Source organism: Lates calcarifer, linkage group LG24 (assembly GCF_001640805.2).
Source record: "Lates calcarifer isolate ASB-BC8 linkage group LG24, TLL_Latcal_v3, whole genome shotgun sequence".
Lineage (NCBI taxonomy): Eukaryota > Metazoa > Chordata > Actinopteri > Centropomidae > Lates > Lates calcarifer.
In genome coordinates this window covers 9040324-9057436 of record NC_066856.1, presented here as the reverse complement: position 1 = coordinate 9057436, position 17113 = coordinate 9040324, and the positions used below count along the sequence as shown (strand labels likewise).

The following is a 17113-nucleotide window of genomic DNA, read 5'->3' as shown; positions in this document are numbered from 1 at the left end:
GCAGCACTTGAAAAATAAAAGTGGTTTTAATATTCTGGGTATCTTAACAAGGACAAATGAACACCGAATTTATGACTTTTCTAGCAGGTATTTGCCAAAATAGCTAGCATTCATTTCAGTTCTTCACAAAAGGTAATTTACTATGAAATGCAAAATTACAGATTGATTCAAAGTCACAGTGCATTGCCCAAAACAATTTAGCTCTCTGTACACCTGTTTCACATGTTTGCTAATCAAGTCACATGTGACTTGCTTTGAGTTATATGTGATTCTGGTGATTTTGCCAATTATAAGACACCTGACATTTCTTTAACACCCTATATAGTCTTTGTACAGTAAAAAGCCCTTATCTAGTTGAAAGACTGGGTGTGGAAATGCATTTTGCAGTTGTTGCTTCTGTGCTGCTTCCTAAAGGTTATACCAGTTCTGTCAGCAACACAGCTGGTCAACAGTGAGTGATGCTCTGCACACTTATAGATTGTTGTGGCTGTTGTTTACAATGTAAGCTGTGCCTGGAAACTCTATCTTTGCTGCATATTGTTATCTTGACAGCAACCCTGTCTCCTAAAAATTATAAGTCACAAATACATTGATACTGAAAATATCCGTTAAATGTTTTTTGTGGTTATGTTTAGCATAACCACAAAAAGTACTTGGTTAAGGTTTAGAAAAGATTGTGGTCTGGTTTAACACAGAAAAACGACAAAAATGTGTGTAATTTACATTAAAGCAAATCTAATCTTAGCCATTCTTAACCTTTGTTGCCTAAATCTAACCACTGGTTGCAAACCCCAGGCTCTGGTTGGCTGCATGCATTAAACTGAGAGCTTATTAAATCCAACTAACAGACCAAACCAAGAAGGATCGGAGCTGGACCTTGTGTAGCTTTGCCTAAGACATATCACTATCACTATTTCATATCCAGCATTTCAAGATTACCTGAGCTGATCAAGGACATGGCGGGTGGGGGGTCAACATCAAGAGAAACTTTCGCTTTGCATTTGCACTACTTTAAATGACATGCATGTGTTACCCACCCAGGTTTATCTGCAACAGCAGCTTAGCCTTGCGAAGCTCCAGGGTGATGTAGTCTCCCTGCTGTCCTTCCCCGTGGAGAATCACACCCTCGCTCTCTGACGTCTTGAACCTCAGTGCAATCACATCCTTGATGATCTTCATCTTCTTCATCTGCAATATAATGAAGCACACATGACTGTTAAAGACCACAGGTTGGTAATGTTCAATAAAGAATTGAGATAAAAAATAATGAAAAACAACTGTCTTTACTTTAGAGCTTAACTACAAAACATGGGTGCCTGCTATTTGCCAAGTCTTATTTCTCATGACATTATAATGCTATTCATTGACTTTTTTTGTACAATCTAACCTTTACGTACTAGAATAACCTTGAACGTATGACTTGATAGTCTAAATAACATACAATATCAAGGTGGGAAATCCAGTACCTTAAAGCGATATGAGATTACACCCTGTCCATCAAAGTTGATCACATCCGACCCTAAAACAGACAGTAGACAGATAGAAACAATAGAGATACAGAAGCAGAGAGAATAAACAAGGAAGCACAAGACAAAGACAGGAAGACATTGACAGTAAGAAACAGGGAGAGAAGGCAAGATGAAAAGGGATTAGTGATCAGTAGAGAAAATTGTGACTGCAAAGTCAAGGCCATCATCCCAAACTGACCAAGAGCATATAGAAGTCTACACTTTTCTATGACTAGACCAAAAATAAAATATGTATTTTCAGCTATAGAGTTATGTCAACAATACACCCACAAGCAACAGTAATGCTAGAAAGCTTGGTCAGGTTTGCTAATATGCAAATAACAAATGAGGAGGCAATGAAAAGTAATATCACTGGCTGTATTTGCTACCTGGATGTGTAGGTGGTTAAAAATGTCATCTTTACACGTTACAATGGCTGCACTAGAGATTTTATTGTTTCAAGTGATATTGTACCCAATAGACATTTACACAGAAGACATTTTGACATGTCACAGTAGTAAAAGGTAGAGAGGTATAAATAATAAAATTAATGATACCTGAATCATCATCATTTAGCTGCTTTGGTTTTAGGGTCCTGGTATTGCACATATTGTCTCACTGATACACTGTACTGGCTTACTGAGAAATTTGAATATAACAGAGCCATTGTTAATATTAATACTCACACCTGTGCCACTATGACAAGTCAAAGTCAGACTGCCCTTATCTGTTTTTTGGCACATCCAGATTATATCCAGATTATTTTTTATAAAATCTGGACAGCAACAAAACACATGAAATGCACATTTGGAAGTGGTTTCAAATGTGATTCTGATCAGTCTCAGTCAGAGACGTCAAATTGGATTTCAATGATGACGTCAAATCACGGTGGCTATGTAGCACCTACAATGTCACCAGCCACCCAAACAGATAGGTTGGAGATGTCTAGACACACAAATATGATCTAAAAATCTGATTTGAGAAACAAATCCTGCCAGCCTGCAGTATGAAGGAAGCCAAAACGCCTGCTATGAGAAAAAGAAATGATGGCTTTAAATATTTGCTAAATAAATGCAAAACATATGCAGATATAAAACAGCGCTGCTGTGAAAATTGCTCTCAGTGAGCAGCAACACTTGACGAGTAAATAAATATTTTGTATCATAAGGGCCTATAAAATTCTGAGGGAAATGCATTGGTATTATTTGGTACCTACACCTACTTAAGATCTTTAAGATTTTTGACTAATACTAAGAATCTGTGAAACAATTAGATGTACCCACACAGTTATTTTCAGTTATTCTGGATGATAAGATGATGATTGAAGCTGCAGTTCTACACAGCTTAACAAGAAGCAGAAAATTTACAATACATTTCAATTCCAAACAAGAAAAAAATTAGGGTTTACACTGGAGAAAGAGACAGAGAGGACAGAGCGGACACAAGCAACAGGGTAGAGAAGATTTTGTGACGATGTTAAGAACAGAAATAGAGTGCAGTGTTTGAGGCACTCTTCAATCTTACTATCATCACCCCAAGTGTTCAAGTGGTTAGTGGAGAATGCATGTGTGTGTGTGCCTGCATGGTGTGATTGGTTGGTGAAGGTAGAGAAGAGTGCACAGGATATGATAGGATGACAGGGCTAGGGAAAGATTGGATCATCTTATATACAGACACACTCTCCTCCCACCTCACATAACACACACACACGTACACAACTATGCCGAGCCTCTCCTTTCATGATAAACACCTTGGGGTGGGGGGGGTGGAGGAGGTGTAGGAAATTACATCTGTTCCCTTTGTTCTAACTTCAGTGCTTGTGAAATGATCCCATACTGTCTCTCACTAGGTAGAAATACATGCCTTTCCATCTCTTTCACTGCTTTACCTCTCTCACTCATGTTTTCCACTAGTTCTTGCTTTCTCTTTTCCCTTTCATCTCTCTCCATTCATCTCCTCTTTGCCCCATTTCTTATTTGTTTTGCCTCCCATTTGCTTTTAACCCTCTCTCTCTCCCTCTCTCCCTGGTTCTTTTTGCCTGCCCCTCTAATCATCTTCTTTGGTCAGGTTTATGGTGCATAGTGGTGGTAGCTGACAGTTTTCCAGTTGTTTTATTAGCTCTAGGTGTGCAGCTCAGAAAAGGGTTGCCAGCTGAGCTGAGTGCTTGATGTCAGGAGGGAGACTTTGGAGAATGGAGGGCTTTTCCACCACTTGCAGTCTACTGGGTGATGAACAGAATAAAAGAGAAAGAGGTTGTGAAGCAGGGTAACAGGGGACAACTAGTTGGTCTCTATCCAGGGCAGCTGTGATGGTCATGCACACAAGATGGCCAAGGTTTTCAGACCCAGAAGACTCAGGAGACCCTGACCCAGATGGTGGTTTTCCACCAGAGATGTGAAGCGGCAGAGGGTGATCGAGATGCCCAGATGCATGTGACAGCCAATATAGTTTTCAAATAGATGATACTGACAGTTATTATTTATTAGGGTCAGAAAAATTAGAAGTTGATATCAGTATATGTCAATGTTAAGGACTTGAAATCATAATGAAGTTTGGGATTGAATTGATAATGATTACACTATATATTCCTAATTATTCTCCACTTCAAATGGCAAAATATCAAGTGTTTATACTTAGTTGTTCTACATGTTTACTCTACATGTTGTCTCTCGGACTAATGTGTGACAACTTTCGCAACTGCCTGAGTTTACAACAAGACAAAAAGCCTTCTTTTTCAACTTCAACATGAAAAATGAAAAATCTGTTAAATGATGTAAGGGGAAGGATTGTCTGCACAGCCAAAGAAAGAATGGCAGAAAAAGACTTTACCTCTGTGTTAATTATGGAACCATGCAGGTCCCTGTACATTGTGCATTAATGTAGCGTCCTCCTCATTATTTCTGCTATTCAGCCAGTTTAAAGCAATACCAAAGAGATGCCACCTGCAAGGCAAACTTGAAGGTGCACTTAACTGGCATTTAGTATTTATAATGTCTAATTGTATCCATGGCAACAAATTTCACCACGCATGCAGCAAATTAGGTGGCTGTGAGCATAAAAGCAGGTCACACACAGCATGACTTACCTGCGCTAAACTTAATCATTAAACTTTGCTTGCTTCATATAATTGGAAATCAGATGTATTAGCATTTTTGATTTGTTGGTTGCACGCAGTATTTGAATTTTAGATGTCACTTTATGCATTGGTATAAATCTTGACTTTAATTGGAGCAAAAACAATCAATGAATTTATCTGCAATGAAAGTAACTGTTAGTTGCAGTACTGTGCTGTAATATATTTACACCTCCCTTTTCCCCATACTTATTGCACCCCTGAGCCTGAAGGCTACAGTGATGCTCTTTTAGCTTTTTATGTGTTTGGCCTCAGTCCTACTACAGAGATAGATGCTATCCATAAACAAAATCTACATAAGTACATTTCTTAGACTCGACAGATGATGATGGTGATACATCATCCTGACAAGTCTTAAAGTACTGTTGGCATAAATAGGCCACAGGTTGAAGTCAGATTAGATATGCTTGCATCCTTTTGAAATTCTACTTGCATGAGAGTGATTGTGTTTGTATAGAAAATTAAATTTGTACTCTCTGTTTCTGTCCGACTCCCCTTTCTCTCACACACCAGCTCCACTATTTCCTGACTCATCTATGAAATAATTGATTTTCTGTTGATCCTATGTTAATCAAAATGGAAATGAGCATGTAAATTTCACAGCACGGTGGATCATGACTCCTTTATAGCCTCTAGCTCTGGCACAGATACATACACACACAGCCTTTCACTGCACAGTCCTAGATGAGTCATAATATGGTGTTGCATTTAATTATTGTACACTTTCAAAACCCAGAATTATCATCTACAAGCAACATATTTGGCGATTATGCTGGGAACATAACATCTATATTTATCTGCCTCCTTCTCCTCCTACTACTTCTCTTTTGTGCTTTCTTCTTTCATCCTCTTTTCTTTGTCATCGCCCAACACTGTACTTCTCTCTTTCATCTTTGAATTGTAGAGCAGGAAAACATTTACAAGAAGTTGATTCTAAAAGAACAGGGGAGTTGTGGAGTGAGGAATGGGTAGATGAACAGACAAATGTATGAGCTCTCATTTCTGACTGAATGCTGAAGAAAGGAGCAGTGACAGCGTAATCATGAGAAAGCACTGCAGGCTTCAAAATGCAGCTGACAGACAACTCTGAAAGATGACGCACCCGACCAGGGTGTGTGTGTGTGTCAGTGTGTAGGTATGTGTGTGTGTGTGTGTGCGTGTATGTGCAAGTATCTCTCTCTCTCTCTTTGTGTCATCACTGATATCCTAGTTGTAAGCATGTGTTTACCTGATTGTGTATTTATGATGTGTCTCATCTGACAGATGTCAAGGCGTGGTGGACAACATTCATATCTGTCAGAAACACAAACATTCCCTGTGCTTATTTGGCCTAGAAACTGATATGTTATTTTAATAGTATTGTTGTTTACCTCAGATATAGTGTACCAAATGGTCTGCCTATCTACTCAAATGATAGCAACTCATTACACATTCCTGCTCAAATTTTTCTGAGCCCCAGTCTTATTCTACTGTTGTGTATGTTGGGGGATTTCGTAGCTTAGCATATCAGTTTTATGTGGTGTATTGAAAGAAGTTTGACCCTTTATATTTCTTGATAGCTGTCATGACCCCTTTTCCACAGCAAATATTTTTATTTGTCAAAGCAGGAAATGCACAGGTGTTACTAATCTGGCAACGTGAACATATAGGTTGTCTTTCCCTACCCTCTGATACAACCCATGGGAGCGTCTCCTGGAATAGCACCCCTACGGTGTACTAGACCTTTGCTGTCATGGTTACAATATGAAACATGCAATTAAGCTTATGAAACAATCATTTTGGTTAGTTCAAGGCACAAAAATAGCTTGGTTATGTTTAGGGGAAGATCAGGGTATGGGTTACAGTGAATAATATGTTCGAGGACCTTTGTTGTCATGGTTAGTATGATAAAGACATAGACAACAGTCTCCTGTGACAAAGTTCTGTGTTTTGTCGACTCCTCCATTCACTCCAACCTCCTGCTCACAGCAAAGACCCACGGAGTGAAGCACGACACGATTCATAGCTAGAGCCCAGTCATTCTCTATGAAAATGGAGTGAGTCACTTGGCAAGGCATTGAGGGATTCCAAGTGACAAAGGACTTTACCTGTAATCCTGGAAGCCAAGGACTTATAAAAGAAGAATACCAGAAAGCACAACAATACTCTCCTCTGCAGCCATGTTTCTACGGCTGGTAAACTTACTGGCTCACCGCTGCTATGCTTTTTTGTTGGGAGTAAAACACTTTTTGACTTTCAACCCCTCCTCTTTGGCCACTTTGCAGGCCAGTGTGGCATCGCCTGGCATCCCACATTGCTTTGCAAGGAGATTAAATGAATGAGCTCAGACTCTGCATCTTGTCACTCTTGCCACTATCAGTGGGTTTTAATCGTAACCTGGACTTTGTAGTGGTCTTTATACAGCGTCACCTAGCTTCCTCTTTGATCCTGTCATCATTACTATGGCCGCCTAACAATAAAACCTAACTGTGGGTTGCAATAAGCTGCTTGCAAAGTTGATTTTAGGGGAGGACAGTTCTACTGATAATATTAATGGTTGCTCTGTTCTATTCAGTTGTCCCATAACAGTGTGACAGTGAACCAAAATCCAATACCAGGACCCTACAAAAGTGCATGGACAGCAAAGGAAATTCTAACCTAAAAAGATGACAGTTTTTAATGCAAAAACCTTCCACAAATTCAGATTGCAATATGTATTGAATTTCAGTAGGGCTTTTGGTAATATTATGTTAATACCTGACACACTGTTTGAAGACTACTGACACGTGTGTGGAGAAGCTGCAGAATAAATAAATCATATCTACAATTAACCTAATCTTTAGTGAGTTTTTACCAACTTTACCAACTTTTTCTGTTGTTTAAAGTCTAGTTGTCTAGTTTACTTTTGAGCCATTTCTGAACAGGCTTTGCAGGTATAGACTGTGTTGTATCAGATATGTTACTCAGTCCTGCCAAGTCACACAATACCAACGGTGCTTGACAGCCAGCTCCACTAAGATACTGATCGTTCATTCATTCCTCCAAAGTTAAGAAATGTATCCTGTCAAGTCTTAGTCGAATATCATACTTTATACTCTATTTCGAAAAGTAAATATTGCCCATGAATTATGAAATGATCTGAACAGGGCTGCTTTACTGCTTTTTTATTGTTATTTAAAAAAAACAAAATAAACAAACAAACAAACAAACAAACAAAAAAAAACAACAGGAATGACAGAATTCTTACAGTGGACCTGCAAGGCACTAGTCATTGTTGAAGTGGCTTAAAATAAAATGTGCCTTTAAACAAAAATGTGGTATTAAATAACAATGCAAATGTCCCCAAATCAAGATCAGTGTTAGAGTATATAGGAGTGATTCTAGTTTAAAAAATATAGCAACAAGTTGACTTTATCTAAGCACAAATGTGGCCAAATGTATTAAGAAGTGAATTATATCCTAGTTCTTTGTGAGAGCTGTAGTATTTTTGTGTGAGGGGAGAGGTGAGGGGTATAAACGTCTTTGTCTGTGCATACAGGTGTGCATCTGTATGTTGTGTGTGTGTGTATTGCATCTTGTCATCCTTATCATTATTGCTTTTCTTGTCCATGGGAAGGAAATGAAACAAGCAAAATATAATCAAAAAGCAGAGGACTGACTGGAATGCAATACATGCCCTTGTATTCACACACAGACACACACACTCAGACATATCCACACACAGTGTAATCACATCTCCGGGATGAAAGATGTACGTGTGTCACTTATAACAGTAATTTATGCAGAGCCTTAATTGAAAATTGTTATCAAAATCAATTTGGCAGCCTTTAATAGGATGAGAGCAAAGAGGCTGCAAGAGAGTCAGTTCCCTGGATGATACATTTGTTAGAAAGTGAGAGACAGTGTGTGAATTTGTGTGTGTCCGTATGTGTGCGAGTCTGTAACTGTGCACTGCATATTTGAGTTTTTTGTGTGTGTATTTGTCCAGACAGATTTTCACTGTGGGTTTATGTTCGATTCCTATACAGAGGTAGCTCATAATGAAGAAAAACCCTTTGTGACATGATTGGAGCTGACAAACCATCATTAGTCTCTCCCCATGGATCCATAATTAGAAATGTTAATAATACCTGTTGCAGTATGAATAGGTTCACAGTGTATGTGAGTGTGTATGTGTGTTTCTCTCCACTCACAGTAGGAGCAACCATAGACTTCTATGCGCAGACCGATCCGTCCCTCCTCACTCCAGTCCAGTGGGACGAGCCTGAGGAAGCGGGCCACAATTCCCTGCTGCAGCTCATGACGAACTGCGCTCTCCGAGTTGGAGTTCCCAGAGAATGCCTGTGAACACACACATAGAGCAGACACACAATGAAATTAAATACATCAAAGCCACAAGCCTGCAGTCAAACAAACAGCTTCGGGACTTAGAACAAGAGTATGCGTTCCACTCACCACATCCACATCCTGCCCTAAAGGTGCACACTTGCAAAACATACAAAATAATTATGTCTACATATCTAATATGCCTGCTAAGACAGTCTGACTGCAGGGGATTTGAAAAGGAAATTGTATCAAACTTGAAGTGCATGTAAGAAACTCCCTGGTCACGTTATTTCATATTTAAGCTGATTTGTTGGTCCCCAAAGATTCATGGCTTGTAACTGATGAGGTGTAGATTTCCTTGTCATATTAGCACTGTGTTCTACAAGTTCAGCTGATGCAGTGTCTCAAATCCTAGCCTCAAGAAAACAACAAACTGTCTACAAACAAAACAAATATGTATGCCGGTGAGAAAATTATGCCTCTGCAAAATTTCCTAATGTCTGTTGAGTGATTTACTCAGGTACATGCACACAGAAAAGTGTATGAAACAGAAGATCACCCTCATGAACATTTTTCCTTTTTGACTTTTCTCTAATACCACATCAGTGAAATTAGCTAATCTTGTTGGAGATGGGTAGCTGAATTTATAATTGTTGTGTGTCCATATGTATTTTTCTTGTTCACACAGTGGCAAAGAGAATCAAATCAGATAAGACATTGTTTCACAGAGAGAAAAAAGTCTGCCATAACTTATTTTGACATCTCTCTTCTTTCCTTTCCTCTTTGCTCCTCTCCTCTGCTCCTCTTGCTTAGTGTTTCTTATTCCACTTGACCTGCCAGCACATGATGGGGAGAGCTTCTAACTGCCCACTAATCCACTGCACCATGGTCCCTGAACTACTTTCACCTCTGTGGTTTCCCCTCCTCTCTGAAATAAACATACACACCCACCATAGCCACATTCCCTATGCTTTTCTTCCACACACGTGTACAGAGCAGCTGGCACGAGTCATTGTGGAGAAACATCATTAACAGCCTTGCAGGTAACTAGATGAGAGCAAGACACCACAGCCATGTGTTATTCTAGATAAGACGCGATGTGGGCAGGGCAGTGAATGAGTGTGTGTGGGGGGGCTCTGCTCAAGACAGTCTGCTTCGCAATGACTCCTCAGTGACCCAGGTGTGTACCCCTGAAGATATCCTATCTGCAAAGGAGGAGATGGTCAAGAGTTCACATTAAGCTCAGAGCCACTGAACTTCCGCTATAGCAGGGGAGTGGACATAAGGTGAACAGTGCCTCTATCTCCTCTGTGCCTTTCCTTCACTTTCATTTTTAATCTTTATTTATCCAGGAAAGGTTAACGGAGCGCACAAACACACACACACACTTTTTTTTATTAGTGCCGTGCTTCAAATTCACACAGCTCCACATGAGTCTTCAGGGAGCCCTTCAGTATACTATAACTGCAGCTTCTACTCTCTGCAGGTGCACAGGTCCTGAAGATCTGGGTTAAGTGACTTTCTAAAGGGCAGATATGCTGTTTTTGAGTGTGAAGGTTGCAACATATCCACACAGTATTGTACATGTGTCACCAACCATTAAAATTGCAATTATAGTTAATTCAGGTTTCCTGCTGGACACGTCACAGCCATAGCTATTCAGAAAAAGAAAACCATTTGTTAGGTTCTCACTGACTCCAATTTTCTGAGTGGAGCCTGAGCATGATTGGTTTTGAGTGAATTTGATTTTTTTTTCCTGCATACTCACTGTCAAATTAAAATATACACTTTTTAAAAGTGCTATATGTGTGTTTTGTTATCACAATCTTCGATTTCAAAACTTCATTTCTTTCATTTCTTCATTACTCACCAGGAGCTGTTTCCAATGGTAGAAAGCAAAACCAGTGTTAACACTGTTCCTTCTATTTCTATCACTTATTTTTGGCTACTGACATAAGCATGCTTACCAGCTAGCCCTAGCCTGTCCCTTCTTGTGATATCACTTGGCGATAGTGAGTCACTGTATTCTAACTTCTTGTCTTGTAAACGCAATGTTGACTATGTAGCTTTACCAAAAACTGACATATAGCACCTTCAATTTTCTCCAAAGTGACAAATGGTGTACCTACACAAAAGCTTGACAATTTACACCTTTACATCAGACTTTGACTTTACTTCTGGTTAAGAGCACACAGTATTTTTTTCTATATTTTTGAAAATCTTGATCACTAAACCTAAAAACGTAGATGCTATTTGATTTATAACATGAGGAATCCATGAGTTGAGCTAAGCTAAATACACAGTTAAACTGCATGCCTGACATAAAAGGAAAATCTGAAAGAAGAAAAATGATTCAAAATGTCTCCAGAACTTAAATATTTCTTTTATCACTGGGGCTAGCACCACCCTGTGGAGTTGCTTGTACATTTCTTAGCTTTTCTCTCCTAATACGTCTTTCTCTCTTCTCTTCTGCTGTCAAATCTTCCATCCTCCTTCTCATCTTATTCTCTCTGTTGTATGTTTGTAGAATGCCTGTGGTTCTGGCTCAGGATTGAACCACCAATAGCACAAATGTATCAATTTGCATTCACACATGCAAGAACATTATGCATACGTACACACAGACACAACCACCTGCACACCACCTTGCCATTTAAACCTTTCTGTAACGTTAAAACCTGATATCAGCCTTAAGCTCATTTCATAGTTGGAAATAAAATCCTAATAAAACTCTGAAGACTGCATATCTACTGAGGATTTAGCTCACTCTGTGCAAAAGACTTTACTCCTTTTTGTCCAGCTGACACTTTCCTCTCCTTGCCCTTGTCAAGGTATAAGAGAAAGAGCGAGGAAAGGAAAGAGAGGGGGAACAAAACTATTTCTCCTCTCCACCCCGAACCTCTCCACACCCCCCATCCCCATTTTCCAGCTTCCTTCTTTTATTTCTCTATTGTGTTTATCCCTCTATTCGGCACTTATCTGTGCTTGGCTGAATGAACAGCTCAATTCAAAAGGCATTACTATGCAGCACGGAGGGCAGAAGGTAGGATAGGGAAGAGAGGTGGAGGAGGAGCAGGATGAAGAGGAGGAAGTTGTGGATGCTGAACATCTCGCAAAAGTCTGCCTAGTCAACCATTTAATTCCCTCTCCTCCAAAGTCAAATCATTAACCAGCAAGCCAATGAGTAATTGGGACTTTGTGTGTGAGTGCATCACTTCATATAGTGTGTATGTGCAACCGTTTATGTTGGAATATGTGTGTGTGTAAGTGTTAGGCAACTTGAGAGCTTAGACACTTTGACGTTTTGTTTAATCAAGAACTGAGGTAATTTACGGCAACAAAGGCCACAAAGTGCCGGAGGCAACTTTCAGTTTTTACTCCTGTGTATGTGTGTGCGTGTTTGTGTGTGTGTGTGTATTTTCATGCTTTAATGGATTTGTGTACACTTCTGTCCGCAACTTTAAGCCCGAAATGTTTAAAACGGATGTGTATATGCCATGTACGTCCCAGCACTTTTAAAATGTATTGCAGTGCTCCATCAAAAACAAAAACGTCTGGTGCATTTAGGAATCCTTAGTAGATTCAAATCGAAAAATATTTACTCTTATTTTTTTGCACTCCTGTGAGCATGCAAATAAAGTTTAAGAATATTAAAAAATGAACATGCTGCGGTTTAAAAGTTTAAATAAATAAAGTTAGTGAAGAAAACCCTGGATGTGAATCAAAACATCGCAGAGCTGTCACATGATTTTAGCAATCGATGAGATCAGTAAAGGAAAAGCAAAGGGAGAAAACTTGACTTGGAAAACAAAAATAATGAGGGAAGCTGAGAAGCAGCCCGTCTCCTCGTTGGGCATTTGGAACACCAGTGCTGCTGTCATTCATGAAAGAACAAGCTAATCACTTTACTACAGCTGGTCAACAAATACCCCTGTGGTCTGCTCTGTCTCACACACACACGCACACACATCACTTGCCATGTAAACAACATACACATACATGCTGGCATTCTTATGACCACACACATATCCTTGCATTCATGCACTCAACGCACGTACATATACACCCATTATTTACTTGCTCAGCAGCTATCCCTCCTTCCTACTCCTTAACTCACTTACTTATTCTCCCTGGCTGCATGTTTTTCATTTCCTGAATGTGAATCTGTCATTTCAGTCTGTGTGTGTCTGTTTGTGTGTCAGTGAATATCTATCTGTATGTGTGTGAGTGTGTGTGTGTGTGTGTGTTTTGACAGCCAGAGACAGGCCTTTCCAGAGAGTAGATCTCCAGATACTGAGAAACAACAAGTGAAAGCTATTTTCTGGCATTTGCTTGTTGCTGCTGAACCCTTTGTTAGACCAGCCCAGAGGCAGGGCCATTGTATGTGTGTGTGTGTGTGTATTTGAGGATTTGTGTGTGTGTGTTCCTTCCTAACAGAAGCAAGGGAAATCAGTCCGGCCTGGTCTGGTCTTTTGTTTTTATCGACAAGTGTACGGGACAAAACAGAAGGGCCATAGAGAAATTTGTGTTTCTGTGAGGCCCTGTGGGTGGTTGTGTTTGTGTGGGTATGTGCCTGTACTGTGCCAAGAAAACAGGGCAAACTGTAGTAATGCTAAATTTAAGCCATGAGTCTTTAAACTGTCTTAAAGATACAGGCAATTGTTGTAATTTGAGTGGAAATATTATGTATTCTGTTAGAGAATAGAACAGAGTAATCTCTCTTTTGTTTTCACCAAGTGGAAAACTGTGTTATTGTTTGTGCTGTCATTAATGTCCCTTGTCTAAAACCAACATGTCGCTAAAATACAGCAGACCTTGTGAACTGGCCTTATTGAGCAGAAAAAGTTGCCACACTGGGAGAGATTCTTCATCTCCTCTGGCTAACCATTTCTTGACACTTGCTCACAGAATTAAAATTCTGGGCTACACAGTCAATCAAGCCTCCCACTAGGGGTGGAGACTACAACCAAGTTCTGCTGCAGGCAGAAGCTAAATGGATTTTTGATCTGGGTCTACAGCTCCAGACGGACTGGATGGGGAACTTTATTTGAGCTGAATCCTGTAACTTTATGTCATTTCTTTTCATGCTTCTATTATCATTTGTTTTTTGTGTTTTGATTCTGCTCTTCTAAGCCTGCTCTTCCTGACAGTTTCTTGTTAAAAAAGAAAGTATTCTTGAAAGAATCATCCAAAAGTATCCTCTAATTTCTTCAAATTACTACTGCAAATAATGTTCAGTATATGACATCCATGCTTATCTTCCTCTGTTTGTATGCTTCTAGTAGCTTTTGATATCATTGTTATTATGTAGGTTGTCACAGTTGAGAGTTCACACTGTGCTTACTGATTTCCCACCTTTCTTCATTTCTAGTATCTTCCTCCATTACCACTCAATGCTATTTAAAGAAGAAAATTCAGCTTGAGCTGCACTGCATATCTGCGTTTCATTATAACCATTTACTGTATATCTGTCTTTTTCTCTGCATGCTTTTGTTGTTTTTTGTGCATTAAATGCTTTAATACATATTTTTATTTGTGTAGGCAAGATGCTTTGAACATTTGTTATGTCATTTTACTGGGGCCGGATATTATTATATCGCTTTGTATCCATTATATGCATGTGCCAGAGCGTTCCTTCTCATTTCGGTCTCTCATTAACTGCTCCCACCTGCTAAAAGGAGCTCCCAAAGAGCTGGTGACTAGAATTAAACTAGAATCTTTTCTTTGCTTCACATACATTATTAGGGAAAAAATGAGGAACACTTCCAGAACATTTAATGCAAATACTTCTTCATACACTTCCATTTGGCTCATTAATTAATGTAGAGCGATCAAAAGAAAGAAACTGCTCTATAAAAATCTAACATTTTAGCATATATGCCATCATCAGTATTTCCTCCCCTAACTACGCCTAAATTATCATTGATGTGCAAACTATTTCCTTGCACTGAATTCAATTTTGCAGAGACAGGCACACACACGCACGTACACACAAGAGGAAAGAATAGAGTTTTAAGAGCCCATTACTCAGGCTGTGAACATTTGGCACCTTCTCTCCCCTCTGCTCACCAGGGACCAACACTGATGGAGTGAAGACTGCCTCCCTGGCTCAGCTATAAAACCTCACACACTACATGGAGCTAAGTCGCTGTGTTTGTGTGCACATGTGCATGTGTCTACGCCTGCTAACATTTTACTAACTCCGTGTATGAGTGTTTGTGTTTTGGCATGATGTTGGAGGGGGCCAGCATTTTCACACTCACTCATGTTTGACTTTTTGTGCATCACACTGCCTACTCACTGAGAGTTGTAACACCCACAAGTACCATTTGGAAAGAGGCGCGTTCTATTCACCAAAATGCGTCAGGCAGATGTCACTCAACACTAACAGTCTTGTGGACCAAATAAAAAGTTCATTCTTGAGTGGTTATTAGGGCACCATGGATCTAAAATGGCTACCACAAACCTTCTGATGTTATGAAGCACTGAGGCAGAGACAGTGCAGTCCAAGCCATCGCAAGGGTGTAATTTTAACACTTTACAGTGGCTCGCCTTGTCCGCTGGCACACAAGTACAATGCTTATGTTCATGACAGTATTATTACAATTTCATAGCAGCCACTTAAGCTGTACCACAGGAGACTTCCATGACCCACCAGGAAGTGTCCTCACTGTCTATTTCAACTTGTCATCCTCATTATTCACACTCAGCAATTTTTAATTCCCATACAACTCTTATCTTGGATGAAGTGAAGTGACATTAAAGAGGCTGATGTTCAAGTCCTGTGAAGTCACTGCAGCGGATCAAGATATGGAGCCAAAAGTTAGAGGAGACTTTCTATCAATGTAGATGAAAAAAAAAAGCCATAAAATGTCCTATCTATGTCTGCGAGCAACGCATTCCTCTGTGGTCTGATTTATTAAATTCAAACATTTTGGACTTTAATACTGGATGTTATAATTAATTTACAAAGGCCAATGGCAACTGGTCAGAAGTAGTCAATGAGAGTCCATCTGTGTGTGCCTGTATATGCACTCATGCATGCAGGTGCCTGATTACCTCTTTTAGCAATGTACAGTATGCCCTGAGTCAATTTGAGTCATGATCAAAACAAGAGGCTAATATCCATAAATACACACATCAAACTGAATGGCAAACCTCTAAAAGATCTTACATTAATATCAAATGAGTGCACCTCATTTCCTCTGACGGAAATGGATTTCCTTTGATCCCCTTCCCAATCCGTCTCATCAGCTGGCACCTGTTGCTCTTTGGGTGGTGGCAATTGATCATCTCCATCTGCGACTTGACTCATTACATGGAGTCTTGGACCACTGGCTTGAGTTCAACAATGCTCAGTGTAATGTATTCATCTTTATATAACATTTCATGATGAATGCTTCTCTCCAGAACAATTAATAATCAATGAGAAAATAGGTGCCCAAGGCAAAACACAGTCACTTATCATTTGAAGAAAATGTTTCCCTCTGTAGTGCAAGAATAGTGTTATTGATGCAAGGCACCACTTAGATTGCTACACATGTGGTCATCTTCACAACATAGATGTGGGCTGGTTGAAATGATTTCTAGATAAGGAATTGAAAGGGTGTCATTATTCAAACAGTTGAGGCTTCTTAACAGCAGTTATAATTACAGCAACGAAATTAGTCAAATATTTCTGTTTACATAATATCTCCCTCTCTCCTACTCCTGATGTTATCGCAGCAACGTCAACACTCCATTTTCTCTCCCACTCACACAAACATGCTTTCCATGCAGAGGCCTCATAAGGAAATGAAAATGATCCATTGCTCCAGTCCTGCTGGGTCCCTCGTAAGTGAAGAATTAGAATATTATTGTGATATGACACTTTTGAGAATTAAAACAAATACATATCAAGATGAATAAATACAAAGTGAGACTATAGTAGTACTCCAGCTGAGATCTGGTGCACCCCTCCCGATCACTCAATTACATGTGGACATCTAGCAGGCTGCAGATTTGCCAGCTAAATGGGAATTTATGAGTAAGGTAAAAGCCAGTTACATTAGGTTCTTCACTTCACAGAGACCCCCACCTCTCTGGGTATGACAGAGCCGTGTTAAAAAAGTTCATTACTGATATATTGTGTGTAAGACAAGCTGTTGGGTTGAGTAGCCCAGTGGAT

The 17113-nt window shown here is 39.6% G+C and overlaps 1 protein-coding gene across 1 annotated transcript in view; it reads right to left on the bottom strand.

Moving 5' to 3' along the window:
* The window catches only part of cntnap2a (contactin associated protein 2a), a 302841-nt gene that overhangs the window by 140816 nt on the left and 144912 nt on the right, over window positions 1–17113 (bottom strand). Inside the window, 3 exon segments of the mRNA XM_018701983.2 lie at window positions 1038–1188; window positions 1467–1519; window positions 8814–8961. Coding sequence (XP_018557499.1) covers window positions 1038–1188; window positions 1467–1519; window positions 8814–8961 — 352 coding nt within the window.